General features: G+C 39.2%; 2 protein-coding genes across 2 annotated transcripts; one reads left to right on the top strand and one right to left on the bottom strand.

Moving 5' to 3' along the window:
* The first annotated feature begins 2,384 nt into the window (after nucleotides 1–2,384).
* Nucleotides 2,385–3,985, top strand: LOC114481844 (uncharacterized). Its single transcript, XM_028476899.1, has 3 exons — nucleotides 2,385–2,673; nucleotides 2,842–3,304; nucleotides 3,688–3,985. Exons 1-3 carry the CDS (start codon nucleotides 2,385–2,387, stop codon nucleotides 3,983–3,985), a joined length of 1,050 nt encoding a protein of 349 aa, XP_028332700.1.
* Nucleotides 3,986–8,007: 4,022 nt separating this feature from the next.
* Nucleotides 8,008–10,518, bottom strand: LOC114481843 (forkhead box protein J1-B-like). The gene is made up of 4 exons (XM_028476898.1): nucleotides 10,441–10,518; nucleotides 9,774–10,078; nucleotides 8,875–9,055; nucleotides 8,008–8,754 (listed from the first exon to the last, which is right to left on the bottom strand). Exons 2-4 carry the CDS (start codon nucleotides 10,034–10,036, stop codon nucleotides 8,008–8,010), a joined length of 1,191 nt encoding a protein of 396 aa, XP_028332699.1. The 5' UTR covers nucleotides 10,037–10,078; nucleotides 10,441–10,518.
* Between the last annotated feature and the right edge of the window lie 13,203 nt (nucleotides 10,519–23,721).

The raw sequence follows: 23,721 nt of genomic DNA, 5'->3' as shown, positions 1-23,721 counted from the left end.
TTCTCCGCATCCAGGGAGAAGGCCACCACCGGTTCCAAATAAACCCTACTTTTGTGCATAATATGAATAAGTCTCCTCATGTTGTCTCCCGAACATCTACCCTTAATGAAGCCAACCTGGTCCCCATTAATGACAGAAGGCAGCACCTTTTCTAAACGCGAGGCCAAAATTTTTGTTAAAATCTTACAGTCAACCCCCAAAAGACTAACAGGTCTATAATTTACTGGATCTGATAAGTCTCTATCCTTTTTAGGAATCAAGGATATCAGTGCCTCATTAAAAGAACCCGGTAAAGATCCTGATTCGTAAGCCTCTACATAAACTTTAAGCAATATTGGGCTCAAAATGTCAATGTATTTTTATAATATTCGATTGGAAAGCCGTCAAGGCCTGGCGACTTTCCATTTTTCATAGCTAAAATAGCCGCTCTTATCTCCGCTTCTGTAATAGGTGTATCCAATTGCTCTTTTTGACTAACAGTAAGTGTCGGTAATTCTAGGTTTGAAAAGAACGTGTCCATTTTCTTATCACTGACAAGGCCAGAAGATGTGTATAAATCCTGATAAAATGCCTTAAAAACCTGATTAATTTCTTTTGATGAGGTTATCACATGGTCTGCCTTTTTTATCATTGATATATTGCTAAGATTATCCTGCTGTTTTAGTTGTCTAGCCAATAACTTCCCATTTTTTTCCCCTCCCTCATAGAATTTAGTCCTTAATCTGAATAATGCATACTCGGCTTTCTTGTTATAGATATCATGTAATTGATATTTCATTTTACAGATAGTTTGATACTTTTCCTTTGAAAATGCTTTTGCCAGGTCCTTCTCTAATTTATGTATTTCCTTCTCCAATTTATTTTCTTTTTCTCGGTTATCTTTTTTCACCTTTGAGGCATGTGCAATTAATTTCCCCCGTATATATGCTTTGGATGCTTCCCAAACTGACACCACCTTATCTGTTGAGCCCATGTTAATCTCAAAAAACATTTTGAGATCATCTGAAATCTCCTGACAAAACGATTCATTTTGTAACTGTCACAGGATGATAATTGGGCATCCAGTATTTTGCACAACTAATTTGCTTGTTTGTGTGTGTGCTTTTATTTTGAAGTGTTCTTACTGTTGTGCATTGCTGCGCTTGTTATTTCCTGTTTTAATCACTTGGACCCTCACACCTGTGGCAGACTGTTTTTCAATCAGCTTTGATCCAATGAGCATAAAAGCTGGGGGCGGACAATTGACGCACAGCGGTCTACGGAACGGAGAGGAGCGGGTAACGGGGAGGCAACGGCTAGACAGTGGTCTACGGAACGGAGAGGAGCGGGTAACGGGGAGGCAACGGGTAGACAGCGGTCTACGGAACAGAGAGGAGCGGGTAACGGGAAGGCACCGGCTGGTTTTGAGAGAGAAGGAGAAGGAACACAGCAGGAGTAGCAGCAACAGCCCCCGAAGCGACGGCAGTGGCGCAGCCTCCGAAGCAGCGGCAGCGAGGCTGTGAAGCGGTGAAGCCAGAGTACGACTCCGATCACAGCAGGCGGGCAGAGTATCTCTGCCCCCGTGTGTAAGTACCGTTCTAGTACTCTTGCGGGATTGACTGCACTTGCTTGTAAACGATTTTGTGAAAGGGGACACCTCACTGCCTCTGGCCTTTTGTCCCAGTGTAGGCTCCGCCATAGAGAAAGAAGAGGAACGGGACTACAATCCAGCTCCGCCAACCATCCCTCTTCCTCACCCGTTGGGATGAACTTTTAATGTCTTAAACCTTTTTTTTTGCTGGCATCACCACCCACGGTGTTATTTTAGATCTTTGCAATAAATTAATTATTAGACCTGTTAAACTGTATCTTTGGTTGATTACACTGCTTGCCTTGTTTAAATTATTCTAAGAGTTCCTAGCCTCTCATAAAATACTAGGTGGCATTGTCATCGAGAAGCGGCCGCGACTTACATTTTGGCTGTTGTCGACAGGACACAAGCATGAGCAGTGTAACAACCATAGATTTTTTTTATTTTTAAGTTGTTATACTTGTAAAAAAAAAAAATGATGATGCCAATATATCCCGGTGCACCTTGGTTGCCAAAGTTTCAAGGGCCAAACAGTGACATTAAGTATGGGGACTGGAAAGAACAAATGTCTAGCATTTTAAATGTACAGGACCTGACTGAACTTAGAAAACTGAACTGTTATCGGGTGCTTTGGCTGGAGAGGCCAAGTTGCAGATTAATGTGCTAGATGCTAGAGAGAGGCTCACAAGTTACACTAATTCAACAAAAAGTCATGGAACAATATTTCTCTCAAGTTGAAAAAGGTACATCCCCACCGGTGTTAACTCTTAAAGCTGCAAATGGCCTTAGCATACCATACTCTGGTTATGCAATAATGGATTTTGAGGTTGAAGGTGTAAAAATCCCAGAGAAAGGTGTCGTTATTGTGAAAGACAATTGCTCTACGCACCCACTGCTCTTTGGAATGAATGTGATCGGTGCGTGTTGGGATGCTGTTTTTAAACATGAGAAGCCAGCTCTCTCCCCCCAGAAATGGAAATCCCAGCAGGCGTGGCGGGAACCTTTTGCTGTGTGCCGGAGGACCATCGCAACACCACCGGGAGACGGGTTTTTGGGCTACGTTCGACCCGCAGACCATCGGTCGGTTCAGGTACCACCCAAAAGTGAGATGATTATGTGGGGCCGCGCATCCATGGGACCTTGGGGGTCTGACTATTCTGCAGTTCTTGAGGCTATGCCTGAAGCGGACGCATGGGGAATAGCCAGAACCCTATCTGTTGTGCGCGGAGGGAGGGTCCCTGTTCGTATCTGTAACCCCCATTCGTACCCAGTTTCTATAGGACGCTATCAGAAGCTGGGCCGGTTATACCAAGTGGAGGAGGCGGATGTCCAGGGAACCCGTGACCTGAGCCTGACCATGGGCCCGGATGGTGTCGTGGAGGTTGGTGTAGTGGATACCCTGGGCTCCAGCAAAGAGGAACACACGGAGGAGGGGGTGAGCAAGCTCATTGACTGTCGGCATCTGACCGATCAACAACAGCTGGAGCTCAAGACCCTGCTTCAGAAGTGGGAGAAGGTGTTTGCGGTAGATGATGAGGATTTCGGGAGGACGGACTTGGTTCAACATTGTATTCACACGGGCGATGCCCCTCCCATCAAAGAAAGGTACCGACCTTTACCACCTGTAATGTACAAAGAGATCAAGACCTTGCTTACAGATATGCTGGAGAAAGGTGGGATACGTGAGAGCTGTAGTCCCTGGGCCGTGCCGATAGTCCTAGTCAGAAAAAAATGGTACCTGGAGGTTTTGTATCGATTATAGGAGAAAGAACTACGTTACCCACAAGGCCAAGGCCCATATTACTGGTTTTTGTTTGATCCTCCTGTAAACCCGCCGGGACTGCCACCGAGCCCACGACGCTCAACTAGGTCGAACATTGGGCAGCCACCAGCTTGTTTTAGTCCAGGGACTAAGGTGACAGGGACTGCCACCCTTAAAGTAGGGGGGGATGTCACAGGATGATAATTGGGCATCCAGTATTTTGCACAACTAATTTGCTTGTTTGTGTGTGTGCTTTTATTTTGAAGTGTTCTTACTGTTGTGCATTGCTGCGCTTGTTATTTCCTGTTTTAATCACTTGGACCCTCACACCTGTGGCAGACTGTTTTTCAATCAGCTTTGATCCAATGAGCATAAAAGCTGGGGGCGGACAATTGACGCACAGCGGTCTACGGAACGGAGAGGAGCGGGTAACGGGGAGGCAACGGCTAGACAGCGGTCTACGGAACGGAGAGGAGCGGGTAACGGGGAGGCAACGGGTAGACAGCGGTCTACGGAACGGAGAGGAGCGGGTAACGGGAAGGCACCGGCTGGTTTTGAGAGAGAAGGAGAAGGAACACGGCAGGAGTAGCAGCAACAGCCCCCGAAGCGACGGCAGTGGCGCAGCCTCCGAAGCAGCGGCAGCGAGGCTGTGAAGCGGTGAAGCCAGAGTACGATCACAGCAGGCGGGCAGAGTATCTCTGCCCCCGTGTGTAAGTACCGTTCTAGTACTCTTGCGGGATTGACTGCACTTGCTTGTAAACGATTTTGTGAAAGGGGACACCTCACTGCCTCTGGCCTTTTGTCCCAGTGTAGGCTCCGCCATAGAGAAAGAAGAGGAACGGGACTACAATCCAGCTCCGCCAACCATCCCTCTTCCTCACCCGTTGGGATGAACTTTTAATGTCTTAAACCTTTTTTTTTGCTGGCATCACCACCCACGGTGTTATTTTAGATCTTTGCAATAAATTAATTATTAGACCTGTTAAACTGTATCTTTGGTTGATTACACTGCTTGCCTTGTTTAAATTATTCTAAGAGTTCCTAGCCTCTCATAAAATACTAGGTGGCGTTGTCATCGAGAAGCGGCCGCGACTTACATAACAACGTAGTATTAAGCCTCCAACGCCCCCTCTTTAACCTATCAACATTTAAGTTAATATGTAATTCAACTGTTGAATGGTCACTAATAACTATTGTCCCTATTTCACATCCCACTACCGAGTCAATTAAAGTTTTGGATATCAAAAAGAAATCTATCCTTGAATATGTTTTATGACAAGTGGAGTAAAATGTGTACTCCCTTTCACCATGATAAACCAGCCTCCAAATGTCCACTAAACTGATGTCCTCTGCCAACATATGTATTTCCTCTCTATCCCTAGGTGAAGACAGGCCCCTTGGTTTACTTTTATCAATCATTCCATCCATCACTTGATTGAAATCTCCCCCCAAAATAACGTGTCCCTCTTTGTTACCTATTACACTATTAAGTAAATGAAAAAAATGTGGGTCCCCTTTATTAGGAGCATATACATTACACAATATAGTTCTTACTCCATTGATAAGTGCTTCTGCACAGATGATTCTACCCTCCTTATCATTATATTTCTTCAATAATACAAAGCTTAAATTTTTATTTATGAGAATCATGACGCCGTTTCTCTTACTGGAATATGAGCTATGTAATGCAGTCCCAACCCAATCTCTTTTAAATTTTTGGGCTTCTTCATCCCCTGCAATATGAGATTCCTGGATGTATGCTATATCTGTGTTCTTTGTTTTCAAATATGACAGTACCTTTAATTGGATCTCCACACCCCTTTATGTTCCACGATGTTACTGTAATATACTTGGACATTATATCACATTAAGGGAAATATCAAGCACGTAAATCACAATTGTATAGACAATATATACATCAGAATACACAATACAAAACCTTGGCCCATATACTAATGACTGCTGTCTGAAACTTGAACATTTACAACACAAACACACTCCCCCGCTCATCAACGCAGAACACCGCTGATCAGCTCCACTAGTCCCCAACCTCCCCATCCCGAACATTAAATAGTACGGGTTACCCTAATTTACTTGGTCCGTGAGACACTCACCCGTACGACCGACGGCCCCACACCCCAGACAAACTCCCCCCAACCCATCAATTGCTGACCTTACATTGTAAGAAGGACATGCCCTTCTTTATTCCCACAGCTTATGTTGACCGCTGCAAAAATCTTTCCGCCTCTCTCCTTTCAGTGAAGGCTTTCCTTTGACCATCCCAGGTAAACACTAACGTAGCAGGGTAGACCACCCGGTGCTTCACCTGGAGCACCCGAAGACGTTTCTTCACTGGGTTGAACGCTTTCCGCTTTTCCGCCAACTCCTTCGTGAGATCCTCGAAGACCGAAAACTTGCTGCCCTCCCAATCAATGCCACGCTTCTCCCTGGCCATCCTCAATACCTTCTCTCTTGCAGAAGAACGTAAAAAGCGTACAAGCACTGCTCTCGGAGGCTTAGTGGGGTCTGGAACAGGTACGGGAACACGTTCAATCTCAAATTCACCGTCAGTAGTGAGACCAATCACGTCCGCTAATATCTTCTCCACATATTGAACCATTTTCCCCGGCTCCTTGGTTCCTTCCTTAAGACCAAACAAACGTACATTATTCCCCCGACTCCTGTTTTCCATATCCTCAATCCGTGACCACAGTACAGCCACTCTCTCGTCACATCTCTCCAGCTTGGTCTTAGCTCGCTCGTGGCTATCCTCCAGGTCCGATATCCGTTGTTCGACTTCACCCATGCGTACCTGGATGCTCTCCACGGATTCCTTCAGCTCGGTAGTCATCTGCTTAATAGTGACTACATCCGCTGCCATAGTCCGTAGGGTAGCATTCATTTTCCGTATCTCTTCAAACATGTTAGCGCTCATTTCCTGGTCCTCTGAAAAAGGTTCCTTTACTGGCACTTGACATATTTCCGACGACCGCAACTCAAACGGGGCCTCCCACTCAGCAAGAACAGCAATAAAATAGCAGTTATTCGAAGAGCATGTCTCCCAAAGTAACGATTTTAGGTATGGGCATCAGGGAGCCACCTAGTGTGCGACCATCACTCTCGGCTGCCCCACCTGACTCCGGTAGAGGTAATTCTAAATGCAGAGTTGTTGTGGGAGTGAGGTAATTAAAGAATGAAGAACAAACTAATGTAAATAACTGTCGTTGAAGATGTTACACTTAATCATACGAAACTTAGCGTGAGTTGTACTTTAGAAATTGATCTGACTGAATCTATACTTTCTGTAGTAATAACCTTCCTGTCACATTCTACTACTATGGTTAGAGCAGCACAAGTAAAGTCCTGAAGTCAGGTTTTTAAACTTTTTTTTAAAGTTTTTTTGATTTGGATCCGGCAAAAAGTTAAATTGTAATGGGACAGTACCAGTTGCTACAATAGTAATCTATGGAAATTTGACAAAACTAGTGTTATGTTTTCTTATATAGAGCCTATGGTGCAGGCTGTAAAAAAAAAAAAAAAAAAAAAAAAAAAAAAAAAAAAAAAAGGAGGTTTTAAGTAAACTATATTAAAAACAAACATCTAATTGAGCACAAAATTTAAATCAAACACCCCTCCTGCTCCTCACACAATGGTCCCTCCTGGAACCTTCTTAAGGTGTTCCGGCTCTCTGTGGAATCTTTTAGCCGGAATACCTGGGACCAGACCAGAAATAAAGTAAAGTTCATTTTTCACACAATTTTACGTTTAGTTTCACCCATACTTTACTCTCTGTTGCAGGTCCACAACCATGGGAAAGACAATAAAAAAACATTTGTTTACAAAACATAATATGCATGCGTCTTTTATCCAACAAGTAATGGACTTGCTTCATTACACAGCAGTAACATGTATCATTGTAAAAAATAAAGCTGACTACTTCACGGATTTTGCCTATTGCGGGTTATTTTTAGAACGTAACCCCTGCGATAAACAAGGGACTACTGTATATGCAAACACCGCCACCCTAATCTCCCTTCTTGCATTTAAATCCAGCTTCAGGTCGTCAAGTTTTGTTCTCCAGGGAGCGGACATTAGAACACAGGATAGAGGGACCTTGCCTACCCTGACTGCAGTCACTGATCTAAACCCATAATATTCACAAGTAAAGTTTCCTTTTTGGTGATTATTACCATTCAGTAGTAATCTGTTATTCAAGCCCACATTTCAGAAATTATTGGCTTTAAATACAATAATCACAGGGATAACAAAGTCTGTTCCCTTAACCTGTCCTTCATTGTGTCATTTTTAGGGCGAGCTGGGTTGGTTCGTTGTCATCATACTTGACTTTCAGTCAAAGAGTAAAAAAAAGGATTTACAGTCCAAGGGAGCAAAGCAGGTTATGGAAGGGATGTAATTTATTTATTTAGCACACATTAAAGAAATAGAGGAAAACTAATATACAAAGTTCACAAAAATTTATATCAGAAGACAAATGAAAATACTGAACCAAATATTAATTAAAAATCAAAAAAGAAATACAAACTTCAAACAATATATACATACACTTGTGATTACAAACGTCCATATAACATGTGAATTGTATGATGGCATTGAGTAAAGTGAAAGAGGGCTTGAAGTAATGAGGTGTAATGTGGGAAGATTCTTAAGAGGATTGTTATAGGACAGTCAGTGTTGTTGGTGGTGGAAGGTCACAGGTAGCTGTGAAGACGCCCTCACTCACACCAAAGCCTTGATCCAGGGTTGGTGGTACGTTCTCTGTCACCACTGTGACCTCCACCCATGGCTGCTCAGAGAATTTCACCGAGGACTCATCCAGATGCACCAAATGTTGTTGGTCCTGATGCTGATGGAGATCCTGCAGAGGCATTTGGAGCTCTGCTACATTAACTGTACCGTCCATGGTGGTGGTACACAGGTTCATGTAGCCGTAGGACAGGTGGTGGTTCATCACATCTCCTCCTCCTCCTTCCCACCACCTTGCCTGCTCTCCTGTTGGTTCCAGAACCCCAACAGCAGCGGTGCTTTCCAAAACCTTCAAGGTGCTACAATCCCCACCAATAATGTCATTACAAGCTGCTGCTACAATGTCATAATCAAGTGGTGTCTCTGTAGACCTTGTGGTCTCTCTGTTTTCTGTAGATGACATTAACTTCTGTTCAGGACGCACAACTCCATGAACAGAAGAAGTGCTTGTAGTGCCCTGATAACCCTGAAAAAGTTTGTTCCCTAGCAGCGTTCTGTAATGGTTCTCTGGCAGTTTCCTACGTCTGAGGATCCCGTTGTCAAACATGTCTGAATGCTCTGGGTCGATTTGCCAGAACCCTCCCTTGCCGGGCTCACCATTCTGTCGAGGGACCTTTTTGAAGCACTTGTTGAGGGTCAAAGTGCGACGAATAGAGTTCTGTAACAAAGACACAATAAAAGCAAGATTTTATTACAAAGCCATTGAGCAAATATGAGTAAATGATGAGACATGAAGGGAGATGGACACTCAAAAATAACAAAAGTGGGTGTCAGTTACCTGCCAGGTGGGCTTTGCGTGTCTGTAGTAGCAGAAATTCTCTTGTATCCACTCATAGATGGTGGACAAAGTGACTTTGGATTGTCCGCTGGTCTGCATGGCCTTGTAGATGAGAGAAGCGTGGGAATGAGGTGGTTTGGCTTTGGGGTTGGTCTTGTAGTCCACCTCCACCAGAGGGTACCTGGGTTGGGGTCAATTACATTTTTCAGTTACAATAACGTTTTCAATTACCCATATTCAATTAAAATTCAATTACAATTACAGTGACCAGCCTTTTTTTTCCAATTACAATTAAATTACAATTATTTTTTAATCTCAGAAAGTCAATTACAATTGCATATTCAATTACTAAAGTTCAATTACAATTAATCATAATTAATGAGCCTGTAATAAATAACCTAATAAAAGTTAACCTTCCTAATGTGTTAGCTTTCTGTTAGCATCTCTTATGATAACTGGTCCTAAATCAGCTGTAAAATACACTAAAAACAAATATCTAATTCATTTAATTTGTTAAACGTCTTAATCAAGAAAAATACAGGTTTTAATATTTTTGGTGTGGGGGCGTCTGAGACTGTTTTGTGTCAGAAAACCCCCTCGAATATGGTAGAAAGCTTGAAATGAAACATATTTCAATAATTAACTTCATATGTGTAAAACTAAACATAGAACTGTAACATGAATCCCCAGTTTTGCTTTAAATTGTTATTGACAATTTTTAGAGAATTTTTATGGCAATTACAATTACAAAGTCAATTTTCTAAACTCAATTACAATTTAAATACGATTACAACATGGCAACAGATTTTTAAAAATACAATTGCGTCTATGATTACGCCATAATTGTAATTAATCATCTTATACGTGATTACAGTTATAATTGACCCCAACCCTGGTACCTGGAGAACAGGGGACCAACGGTGGAGTCGCTGCCGAGGTTGGATGGAGAGTCTGTGCCAAGGCTTTTATGGAAGAGCTGCTCCTGGGAGGAGGGACACTCGGGGACGCTGGGCCGATGTGGGTCTGAGGTCTGGATGGAATAGTTCTGTAGCCAGTCGAGGCCGGTCAGGCTGTCATCAAGGGGGGTAGATTTGGACCCCTGGACCTGATCCTTTGGGTACATCTCCACCCTGTTAGCCTTAAACCTTTTAGCTTTAGGCATTGTCAAGTCCGGTCTCCTGGTTTGTGATTGAAGATGTTCAAACTGGCATGGAAAATGAAAAAGTGGGGAAAAAACTATAAACATAAATACATAAAAACACTACTTCCTGTTTATATTATTAAAATAATAATAATAATAATAAAATGTTTAGACCAGAACAATGTGGTCAGAGCACATTAGTGCTTAGTCAGTTTTATACGTGGTGTTGAATGTAAAAACTCAGTCACTGTTTGTTGCTGGATATTAACTGTGTAAGTATTTATATATTTCTTTATTTACATTGCTATTGAATTGACAAGTCTTGCTAAACTGTTCGTTTTCAATCAATTAAATTAGCCATATTTACAATATTACAATATTATTATAAAAGTTTACAATAATACTAAAAACCTTTGGTCACAAACCTTGGTCACTGCTGACCTCTGCTGGTCAATGTTTTAATGATATTAGACCTCCTTTAGTCACTGTTGTAAATCCTGCTGCAGAACTCACACTGCGGTTAATGCTAATCATCTTTCATCTTTTAGCCTGCGTTACCATGACTACCTGTAAACAATGAGCTGCATTTAAAGCTATAGCGCCTGGTTTTGGCTCAACTGCCTCTAGTGGGAAATTGAATATGAGTGGGGATCCTGTAGCACTACTTAACACCCTAATACATTTGTATTGTGGTTAAAAAAAATAAAAAATAAATAAATCTTGTATCTGTGGAAGTCATTAGCAGTGTTGCTAAAGATGAATAAATTAAGGCAAGACTTGGAATAAAAACGTTGTGCAAATGTGGGCGATAAACTGAGCCAAACAGTGGTGATTATGTTAAAAAAATTAAATATTTAGAATAATAAATATAAAGACAACAATATCCCTCCCTCTTAAGGCGTAAGGTAGTGTTTAATACATTTATAATGTGTACTAATGGTTTCAAGAATATGTAAAAACATGTTTTACACGGTAAACATTAGGGATGTAACGATTAATCGTAAGGCAGTTAAAAATCGATTCATAGGTATCATGGTTGATATCGATTTTCTGACAATTGAATCGCAGTACTTTTTTAACCAGCAGAGGGCGCTATCCGGAAGTGTTGGCGGCGGGCGGAGTCTGCTTATACTTTCTTTCTGGCTGCCTTCTACTCTTAAATATGTTAATAAATGATTCATTGCCCCTTTAGCACCGAAAGAATATCTGTAATATTACTTGAATATCTGTAAAAGTCACGGTTTTCTATTAGCTCTGTCTGCTAGCATAGCATCTCTTCTTCACTGCAAGATATCTGCATGCCAACCAACCACTGGGTTACCAACGCCCTCTGCTGGTCCAAACAAATATGACGTAAATCAGTGTAATCACGTTTTTTTTTGTTTTTTTTTAAAGTCCAATTGTTAAGGCACAAAATACATTTTCAGTTGCACTTTTAAAAGAAAAAGAACTATTATGCAGTTTTGCATAGTTTATTATAGAATCAGAATTTAAATCAATAGGCTTCATTTTCATTTGTATTATTCCTTTATTTATTTAATTCAAGATTTATTTTTAGTTAAATTGCATTGTTTTGAATAGTTTATCAAGGAATTCTTTTGACAATGAAAAATAAAAGGAAAATAATACAGTATTTTCCAGTTGTTTTCCCAAAAAAAAAATTGTCTACAGTCCCATTTTGTAAATGAAAAAATCGTGAGAGAATCGTATCGTGAACCCAGTATCGTGAATCGAATCGTATCGGGAGTTGAGTGAATCGTTACATCCCTAGTAAACATTGCTTTCAGTCATTAAATATAAGAGAAATGCTGAATTTGATATTTATTTATAAATTTAATTTCTGTTGATTTAAACAAAATGGGCGTATCATCGTGTTAAAATATCTAAATTGAATATAACAAAATCCTATAGGCTCTTTGAAAATGTTCATTTTATTGGTGACAACATGGAATATGTACAGTATTACAGCAACAAGAGAGGCTTTTGAGAGCAACTATAACACTGATGAATATGAATATAAATGATAATCAATCTGATAATCCTGTTTTTCCTTACAAGTCATCCACTATACACACATATACACATACTGTACATGCAATATGTATCTATAGAGATATATTACACAACTCATTTAACTTATTTAATGATGATAATCATAATAATGATAATGAAAATAATCTTCTTTAGAACATGAACTTAAAATACAAATATCCGTCTTGGTCCCACACCAGGAGGGAAATGACCGGAAATGATAAAAACTATAAAAATAAACCCATTCAGGAGGCACTTAATACTGTTTTTTTCCACTTATTTGCAAAGTTAGTGTTTTTATTACTCATTCATTCCATCATTATATTATGTAGTTGTTTATTATTGTATTCTGAACAAAATGTTCTAGTCCAACAAAGGGGGTACTTGGTTTTAGAAATAAGAGAAATTGAGTACCTTGGAGAACCACTGACTGGACTATTGTATGTGTAATTTACTTTTCTACCAGTAGAGGTCTCTGCTTCCCGCCTCTGGAGCTTCAGAACAAACTGAGAAGAAATGTTGTTAAAGTGTCTGCTGCCTACCCACAATCCTGAGCGGTTCATTTCACAAACAGTGTGCACTAAAACCAGAAGTGGCAAAAGTACTAGTCTTCAGCATTCAAGTGAAAGTATAGATACTTGAAAAAAAAAAAAAAAAAATGACTCTGGGAAATGTAAAAGTATTGAAGTTGCTCCCTTACTTGAGTAAAAAAAAAATGCATGCTACTAAATGTACTTTAAAAGAAAAAGTAAATGTAAAAAAGAAAAACAAATGTCCCTTAAATAATAAGACAGGGTTTTTAAACCAGCAAATCCCATATCTTTTTTTTTTTAAATACTGGTACATGAAAACAATTTAAATCTGTGACACTTAATGAACACATGGAGAATTGAGCACTCTTAATAAATACATTTTGTAAATCATTAAAAAACAAAAAAATGTAAATGCTCAATTAAACCCAGAGCAGCTTTCAGTTTCACATTTTTTTAAAATTGAAAATGTTAACTATAAAACTAAGGGACCTGCCTAACAGAAACAAGGTCAAACTACCAACATTTTGTATCTTTTTACGTTGTAGCGTCATCTTCGAAGGTCTTAATCATAATAGTAATATGATATATCCATGCTATGATAAAAGTTATATTAGCATTATATATATAAATATATATATTTATATATATATATATATGTATATATTAGTAAAGTTTTATTTAACTTATTATGGATTTTACAACTAATGATCATGTTGATGGTAAACTTTCAAGATATCCAACATTAACATTCCAAGGATGAAAAGTTCCCAAGTATCTTCATTTAGTGGTTGTTACAGGTTGAATTCACTGGTTCAGGCAGTTCTCTGAATATTCTTCATATTTTTCTCCTCTGAGTGGACCCTAATCTAGATAATGAACCACAGCTGTGTCACCTGCCTGTGAGCTCTATAAAGACCCATGTGTGCCACACCTTCAATCATCAGTGAAACAATGGAAGCTGCTAGAACCCTGCTTCTTTGTGTGCTGACTGTTTGGCTCGCCAAAGGTTGTATTGGATTTGTGGTTTTTCATGATATAAAATTAAACTCACAGGAATGAATTGAAATGCATGTTTACAGTTTAGGTAACTTTTTTTCCTGTTCAACAGGCTATTGTTTGCCTTATGGTAGAGAAAATGCAAGACAAGATGAAGGGTTGCTAAGAAACCAGAGAGGTAGAAATGATGGAGGGGTGAGTTTAAGGAGGAGATTTTTGTTTTAATGACACTTTCTCCCATTTAGATCTTTCTGACAATGATACTTCAATATCGAACACCATCAAGCTTCTCCAGTCATTGGAATCTGAGTTGCAGCAGAATGCTAAAGAAGGTAAGCTAATAGGACTAAGCACTGCAATTATTAAGCTAAAATGACATCCTTTTTTTTTTTTTTAATTTGATATGAAGTCGATGTTAACCTTGTTTTTATTCCATCAGTTCAAATGGAAACTAATGAAGTGGAAGTTAAGACTTCAGTTGGACAAGTTCAGATTGTTAAAGGACCAGAGCAAACCCTACAGAAGATTCAAACGGAGAAGATTGTTGTATCCATCCCTCACCATGTAACGCCCAACACCACCAGCCACAACGAGACGGTGGGCGACCACTCGGGCCACAACGAGACGGTGGGCGACCACTCGGGCCACAACGAGACGGTGGGCGACCACTCGGGCCACAACGAGACGGTGGGCGACCACTCGGGCCACAACGAGACGGTGGGCGACCACTCGGGCCACAACGAGACGGTGGGCGACCACTCGGGCCACAACGAGACGGTGGGCGACCACTCGGGCCACAACGAGACGGTGGGCGACCACTCGGGCCACAACGAGACGGTGGGCGACCACTCGGGCCACAACGAGACGGTGGGCGACCACTCGGGCCACAACGAGACGGTGGGCGACCACTCGGGCCACAACGAGACGGTGGGCGACCACTCGGGCCACAACGAGACGGTGGGCGACCACTCGGGCCACAACGAGACGGTGGGCGACCACTCGGGCCACAACGAGACGGTGGGCGACCACTCGGGCCACAACGAGACGGTGGGCGACCACTCGGGCCACAACGAGACGGTGGGCGACCACTCGGGCCACAACGAGACGGTGGGCGACCACTCGGGCCACAACGAGACGGTGGGCGACCACTCGGGCCACAACGAGACGGTGGGCGACCACTCGGGCCACAACGAGACGGTGGGCGACCACTCGGGCCACAACGAGACGGTGGGCGACCACTCGGGCCACAACGAGACGGTGGGCGACCACGGTAAGTTTGGTGTTTAAAATGGCACAGATGACGACACTTTGGTATTTAATGTAAATGTCTTTTTCCTCAGTTTTTATCCTAGCAAAAAGATCCATCGAAGTGCAACAATATGCTATCCCTGAAATGAGAGGCTCCTGATTGCGTTCTTCATGATGGCTTACGTTCCTCCACATGGGTCCAACCAGAAAATGAATTGCAAGGGAAGCTAATTAACATGCAAGAGATCATTTATGTCTGCATGTATTGTATCATGTCTAATAAAAACATGAGGTCAAAAGCTTGTGCTGTTCCTTGAAATGTTGGAGTACAGCTTATGACGTTAAGGACAGTTTGAGAAAACATTTTAGGAATTGAGTAATAAGATGCTTAGAAACTAAAATGTAGGAGGAAAAAGTAGTTATCTTTATTCTGAATTATGAGCATTTAAATTTAATCTCCTAATGCGTCGGCCTTAAATGATGTGAAAGTTCCCCTGTTAAATACAAAGGTGTCCTACAGGTTCCTAGACAACAGTAGAGATAATTCTAAATGCAGAGTTGTTGTGTGAGGTAGTTAAAGAATGAAGAACAGATTAATGTAAATGTCGTTGAAGATGTTACACTTACTCATACAAAACTATTTAAGTTTAAAACTTTCAGGTGTCTGCTGCCTTTAATAATGTAATTTAGCGTGAGTTGTACTTCAGAAGTTAATCTGGCTGAATATATACTGTCTGTAGTAATAAACTTCCTGTCACATTTTACTACTATGGTTGAAGCAGCACAAGTAAAATAAAAAAAATCTCTGAAGTCAGGTTATAAACTTTAAATTCCTGAACGTTTTGTAATTTGGATCCTGAAAAAAGTTAAATTGTAATGGGACAGTACCAGTTGCTACAATAGAAATCTACTGAAATTTGACAAAACTAATGCTATGTTGGTCTTTTTTTTTTTTTTTATATAGAGCCTCTGATGCAGGCTGTAAAAAAAAAAAAAAAAAAAAAAAAAAAATTGGAGCATTAGTGAAAGTCCACGAACAAAATCGAATTCGTAAATGCCTGCCTTGAAGAACAAAACAGTGGAATTTGTAGGTAAATTGGTTTTCCTATCGGATTGATATGACTCATGAATATGATATAACAGTAGAAATCCAGCAGATACACCATTGGACTTATGTCGTGTATAAAACTGAACAATATTGAACAATTTTTTTTTTTACATTGACACAACATATTTTAACCAACAAATAGAAAATATATGTACATGCTCTGACAAATGTTCTGCTAATTCAAATCTTTGGCAGTAGGTAGATGTTCCTTTGTTTTAAGAGCTGGGTTAGAACAGAACCAAGGTTATTTAAAGTGAGGGAAAAGGCTAGAGTAAAACTGGAAAGTATTTGCCAGCCTAAACAAGAATGATTGTGCTACCAAAACACAGAACACTTTTACTCAGGCCATTTGAAGTACATTGTAGGTTAGTGCAGTAAGGGCCTCTGACGTAAAAACCTAGGCCAAACAAATGTGGAGACCCCTGAAGGGAGGATGAAAGGGTTTCTGCCCCTCTGGTTTACATGTCCAATGTTATATCATTATTAACCAAAACACACAGGGTCCATGTTGATTCTGGTTGTGTTGTGATTTTGATCTACTGGGAGCAAGTGAGAGGCGTTACGCTCGCAGAAAGCATTTTCATTTTGTAAACCAATTGGATTTGGTATGTAGCATGCATGATGGGGTGTGCAAACTAAAACGACAGTGGCTTATTTGGTGAAAAATGACACTAATTAAAATTGTGCTGGGGATTCTAAATTTCGTGTAGCCTTTACTGTTGGCTTGCTGTTGTTGGTGTAGTTTTTTTTTTTTTTCTGAATAAAAATATTCTCAAAATTACCGTCCCATCTGGTTTGATCACAATTTACTCTCCGCATTTAGGTACCTAACCTGACCTGACCAAACTATTTAGCTTCAACTTGGTAACTTGGTTATGTCTTCACATTTGCAAGCAGTATCGCAGTCGTACTCCAGTATCACTTTTCCAGTTTTTGCCAAGTATCCCGTTTTGGCCGGGAAACTCCCGTATTTTACCCCTCTTTCCCGCCATCTTCCCGTATTAGTATTTTCTCGTAAATATCCCGTATTTTAATGTAATAATAATTAAAAGATGCCTTACTAAACTGAACGCCGTCACTAGCCTTGCGAGAACTGCCACCTGAAATGGCCTGGCTTGGTGGCAGTTCTCGCGAGATTAGTGCTGACAGCGCCAACAAACTTGGAAACAACTCAGACCAGAGATGATGAATGAAGACGTTCCGGCAGAAAAAAAAACAAAGAACGTGTGTAAATACATTGTGAAATGTGACAGAGAGTTTATCTTCCTAAAGAGCAGCAGAATGTTTGTTTATTTTATTTATTTATTGGAGGATAAGCCCCTTGAGATGGAACATCTCGTTTTCGAGGGGGTCCTCAACTTACATAAGATGACAGATACAGCAGAGCAGACAATACAGGAATTCAGTATTTCAAAAATAATAAACACAACAAAGTATAGATAGACACGCACACATACACACCCACACACACAGTGCACATTTGACCGTTGTTCAAAAAAAGTAAATATTTTATACAAAAAATAAACAAGTAATAAAAGTGATATCATTAATAGTAGCGATCTAATGATAGTAAGAACTTTCATTAGATTAAATGAATAAAAAGGTTTAGGTTACATAGCCTATGATCAAAAACGCTGACAGATATTCTGGAGATGGAGGACAAGAGCAGAGACAGAGAGGTTAGAGAGCGGATCGGTAATGGGAGAATGTTCCAGTCAAGTGGAGCTTTATTTGAATGAAAATTTACCAACTTCTTTTTAGACTCTAGGGACTACAAGATATGGTTGATCAGCATGACGCAAACTGTATGAAGATCTGAAATGAATTATATATTGTTTTAAATAATCAGGAAAACTTAAATTAATACATTTAAATATAAATAATAGCCAGTGAAGCTGTCGTCTAGATGCCAGAGAGAGCCATCACAAGTGTTCATACATTTGGCAGTGGTGAGTTCTAAAGGGACAGCGGAGGATAAATCTACACAGACTATTGTAAGTGACAATAAGTGGTTGGAGAATCGTGGCAGTGGTGTTTTGATAAATAACATCACTGTAATCAATAATGGGAAGAATCAATTGGGAAATGATCCTTTTTCTAACTGAGTAACTAAAACAATTAACTGATTGATAAAGCAATTTTAAACGATAAGAAATTTTATTCGCAATAGTTTGTATGTGAGTTTTAAATGATAGTGAGGAGTCAAGCCATAGACCAAGATATTTGAACTGATCAACAACTGGGACTAGTAACAAATCAGAAAAAGTGAGTTTTTAATCTCATTAGCTGAAACTGGGCGAACCCGCTTCTGGAACAACATAAAATTTGATTTAGAGTTATTGAGTAATAGTTTATTAGATTGTAGCCAGGATTGAACTGCATTAAAGTTATGCTGAATAGAGTGATTAATATCAGAGATATTGGATTTTGCAGAATAAATCACAATCAATGTGACACAGTTACACGTTCTGTTAGATTAATAACTGAGATTTTAACGTCTACCACAGCGGAAGGAATGACGTAAGTCACCATGAAAAATCAGACAATCACAAGCACCACAAATATACACTGCTTTCAAAAAGTGCTAAAGAATGTAAAGTCTGCAACAACAAATGTGTCTAATAAGTCATTAGTGAATACCAGAGAACCACATGAGTGAGCATGAGAAACTATAATAAAATATGTAATATCAGTATATTAAATAAACACATGTGCTTCATATACTCATTTATGTTTTTATTTAGGCTGTTTTATAATTTAGGAATTAGGGCTGGGTGATATATCGAGATTCAAGTTTTTTTTAGTGATATAGAAAACTATAATACTTAACATGTCTATATATATATATATATATATATATATATATATTTATATAAATAATAGCTTATTATGTATCAAAATACTAGTTTTAGGAGTCACTGCTTTTACTTCTCAGAAGAGCATGTAAAGCTCAGTTAGATGGATTTCTGATCACATAATTGATGTAAATAAGTGGGTATTTAGATTTATTATACACCTATTTTAAAATATAAGGGATACTGTTGCTAGTTTTTATAGAAGGGGCGGGGCCAACATTGGTGTCATTAAAAAGCCAATAAAACATCACAAACCACCATTCTCAGCCAATAGATTGTAGAATTTGGTTGTATTAGCTGGGTTTCAACCCATAGATGACAGTCTCTCATACATTTTTACAACAAAATATGACAAATTCAAATAGTTTGACAACAATATCAGGAGTTGGAGAAGAATCAACAGCATGGCTTCATACCCAAATACATATGTTTTCAGCAGAATAAAATGGTCTTAAAATGGACTTAAGTTACGCTTTAGTATCAATGTGTTTGTTTCTTTGCCAGTTTTATAGTACCCTGGTTGTTTTCATAGTTCACTTTTAATTGTATATACTGGCATTTGTCTGGTCAGTAAACCATTTTCTGTGCAAAATCTCCTCACGTCTTGCTGAAAAACCCCTTCCAATCCCAATATATTTGCAGCAATTTCCGCCGCGGATGACAAGCCTTGTGTTGCCATTTCAAAATTGACTTTGGATTACGGTTCAGAGGACATTTTAAACAGCAGGGAAAAGATAGAGATAATTCATTTATTTTGGTACCAGAAAAACAGCAGCGTCCTCATATATGTGCTCTTATTTTGAAAAGAACAACTTTCGGTCTCACCATAATGAAGAACGGGCGTATTTTTGTTTTTGTTCGATTTTTCAATGTTTGTTTATCCCTTCTTGACCTCGATGAAGAAATATACCTTGAATTTAAATTTTGGTTTTTTAATTTGAAAACAAAAATTAAATAACCAATCGTTTTTTGATCTCCTTTTTTGAACGGAAAACATAAAACAACCAAATTTCCCAAAAAGATTTACTTTTGTATTATTTGTTTTTATTTAAAAAAAAAAAAAAAAAAAGCTTAACAGGGGACTTTTACGTAATTTAATTAATTCAGGTTATTTTAACTTATTTCTATGAGTTCGATAAAACAGAATTTCTACAGAAATTTGCAACTCACTTACTTTCATTTATAGAGGAAATCAATATGGACAAAAAGTGCAAAATTATATTTGAGTAATATAAACTAGTAGCTGTACCACACCGTCATATAGCCACTTGTGGCTTGACCATTATATACTGTATATACATATTAAAAGGTGACGATATATACACACAGAGCATATATAATATACAAGTATTTCAAAGTATCACAACTTAAATAAAATGTATTTCTCTCAGTGATGAAATGTTCCTAAGTTCAGGCAGTTCTCTGAATATTCTTCATCTTTTTCTCCTCTGAGTGGACCCTAATCTAGATAATGAACCACAGCTGTGTCACCTGCCTGTGAGCTCTATAAAGACCCATGTGTGCCACACCTTCAATCATCAGTGAAACAATGGAAGCTGCTAGAACCCTGCTTCTTTGTGTGCTGACTGTTTGGCTCTCCAAAGGTAGAGTATTGGATTTGTGTTTTTCTTATTTGGAAAAAAAAAAGATTCTAACAGGAAAGGAACTAAAATGCAAGTCTACTGCAGTGTTGGGCTAATTTTTTCTGTTCAACAGGCTATTGTTTGCCTTATGGTAGAGAAAATGCCAGACTGGATGAAGGGTTGCTAAGAAACCAGAGAGGTAGGCTTGGATTTGAGTTTAGGGTGGAGATTTTTGTTCTAATGACAATTTCTCCCATTTAGATCTTTCTGAAAATGATAATTCAATATCAAACGCCATCAAGATTCTCCAGTCATTGGAATCTGAGTTGCAGCAGAATGCTACAGAAGGTAAACGAATAAGAATAAGCACTGCAGTTATTAGGCTAAAATTACATATCAAAATTCTGTTTAATGAAATGGTAACCTTGTTTCTTTTCTTTCAGTTCAAATGGAAACCAATGAAGTGGAGGTTAAGGCTTCAGTTGGACAAGTTCAGATTGTTAAAGGGCCAGAGCAAACCCTACAGAAGATTCAAACTGAAAAGATTAATGTATCCATCCCTCACTACGTAACACACGCCCCGGGCCACAGCAACGAGACGGTGGGCGTTTTTTTTTTTTTTAATGAAAATCTCAAAGGCACAGATGACTAAACTTTAGGATTTTTCTCTTTCCTCAGTTAATGTTCCAGCAAAAAGATCAGTTGAAGTGCAACAATTCGACTTCCCTGAAAAGAGTAGTTTTAAGTGACCAGAATCCTGATTGCTGACCTGGAAATCAGTCTTCAAATAATGAATTTGTCAGCTGTAAAGGAGTCATGCAAGAGATGAGCTATGTCTGCATGTCCCTTTTATCCCTCAGTTTTGAATAAAAAGTGAGGTTATAAATGTGTCTGCTTAATTATGATAAAATTATTAATGTCTTACAGTTTTTTTATATTTCTTCCACACTAAAATTAAAAGTAGTACACTATTAGTAAAACATCAGCCCATATTTGCACATTGTCAACCTCACACTTGTTGCAAAACTCTACACACAGTGATTTCCAGCACACTTAACATACATTACACACAAATCTATCATGAAGTCACTTCCTTGCAATACCAAAGCACTGTCAAATTACCACACCATCCAACCGGTTCAACACAGTCATCAAGTGTGCAAACACTTGTTTGCCTAATTGTAGACACACCAATCAGCTGTGTAAGCTCTATAAAAAGCAGCAGGTGAGTTCATCAGTCTTCACGCACAATGGAAAGAGTAAGACGAGGGGGTAGACAAGAAGGTTCTCAAAGAAGACCGAATCTGACAAATAAGATCCACGTAACACTGGTTGACCACGTTGTCAACCATGGCCTGAGGCTGGACTGCGAGTACAGCCAAATCTAAGCCGATATACAGTGGGAAGTGTGATAACATTTCGACTGGAAAATAGGTATTGTAAAAATATATCAACATCTGCACGGTTTCAGTAACTGCTTATAGTACTGTAATCTATGCACTATCAGCACTTCTGTTACCTTTTCCTGTGAAATTACATGTATACTTTTTATTTTTTTATAACAGCATCAAATCGATCATATGCAATATATTGTCTGGGACAATGTGTCTTTCCACCGCTCTGGTTCAGAACTGGTTTCAGCAACATCCACATTTCACCGTCTTATATCTTCCACCATACTCTCCATTCTTCAACCCTATAGAAGAGTTTTTCTCGGCATGGCGGTGGAAGGTATATGACCTCCATTTCCAGGCTGAGGTACCCCTCATCCAATCCATGGAGGAGGCCTGTGACCAGATGGAGGTAGCAGCAATGCAAGGGTGGATTCGTCATTCAAGACGTTTCTTTCTAAGGTGTCTTGCTAATGACGACATTGCCTGCGATGTTGATGAAATTCTCTGGCCAGATCCAGCTAGAAGAAGAGACGGTGTAGTTTTTTTTTTTTGTCACATTTTGTTTCAGTATTATGAATCTCCATGTCAACATTTTGAGTTTCTTCAGTCTGCAATATTGGTCTTGTGTAGTGTTTGAATTTAAATTATATTTGTACTTTGCTGATAGTAGCCTACTCTAATCATAGGGAAGTAGAAGTGCTAAAAGTGTTTTAGATTTATCACAGCAGAGTGTAACTCATGCAAACAGAGTACAGTAATGTGAAACGTGTGTTTCATATGGTAAAGTGTGGTTTTTACAAGTGTTTATTATGCAAAGGATCTGTAGTGTTTTGAAAATCATGCTTAAGCAATCCAAAAAAACTGTAAATTAAAACTGCTCTAATATTTTGAGGTGAACTAAATGTGAATATCTGTAAGCAATGACAAATTAACTGTCATTAACAATAACAGTGCAATGGAGCGCTAACGTGCTAACATCTCAGTTATACATCCACATAATCCTATCCAAGCCTGCCGTTATGTGAACAGTAAGACATTGGATTATGTATTTGTTTAAATTAAGACTTGGTGAAAATGAATGTGAACACAGACAAACTTGGCAACACATGATCCACACAGCAGTGTGTAACAGACCACACTACAGTGTACATTTTAGGACATCCTCGGAACCAAACGACAGCCTCAGGCTTCAAAATAAGTCATCAGACTCAATGGCTTCAGGCCATAAAACACGACATGACATATTTTGAAGAAACCGTAAATACACGACGTCATAAATATTTGCTGCTTCGAATATGACAGTAAGTTGAAAGCTGTTTTATATCTAATTTTAAAGGTTAAGATATATCATATTCATTTGACTATGTATTAACCAAACAATACGTTGATATATAAAAGGAAAGAATGGCTTTTCAATTTAATTGGTCGTGTACTTTCAGTTATTTCAAAATAAAACAATGTGTTTTACCACTTGAGGCCATTGAGTCGGACTTTTATTTTGAAGCCTGTGTCATTTCACTGCATTTGGTTTGACAAACGAGGCCTTTTCATTTGTTGGAGGTTTTGCTGAGTCGTGAGTTCGTTTGGTCTGATAAATGACAGGTTTTCCTGATACCTCACTCTTAGACCCGAGCATTCACTTTTAGTTAAGATTTTATAAATGAGGCCCCTGGTTGAGTGTACCACACTACTTTACCAGATGCATTACCTCCCACCCATCCTTGTTCAGGCCCAACATGGTGGTGTCAATGTTTTTTTTTAATGATGTTTTTGCAGTCACAGACAATTTTAGTGCCCTTAATGTAGGCAGTCCCTGTGCATGGTCCAATCTCTGCGTAGACCTATGTCACTACAGTTAGTTATTCGCTGATGAGCAGAGAATCTCTATTATGGTGCTAAATATTGACACTCATCAAGCTTAAATTCTGCAAAAAAAGTCTTCGATATACATTTTTTAA

Source organism: Gouania willdenowi, chromosome 19, assembly GCF_900634775.1.
Source record: "Gouania willdenowi chromosome 19, fGouWil2.1, whole genome shotgun sequence".
Classification (NCBI taxonomy): domain Eukaryota; kingdom Metazoa; phylum Chordata; class Actinopteri; order Blenniiformes; family Gobiesocidae; genus Gouania; species Gouania willdenowi.
This window is presented reverse-complemented; position numbering and strand designations above follow the sequence as displayed.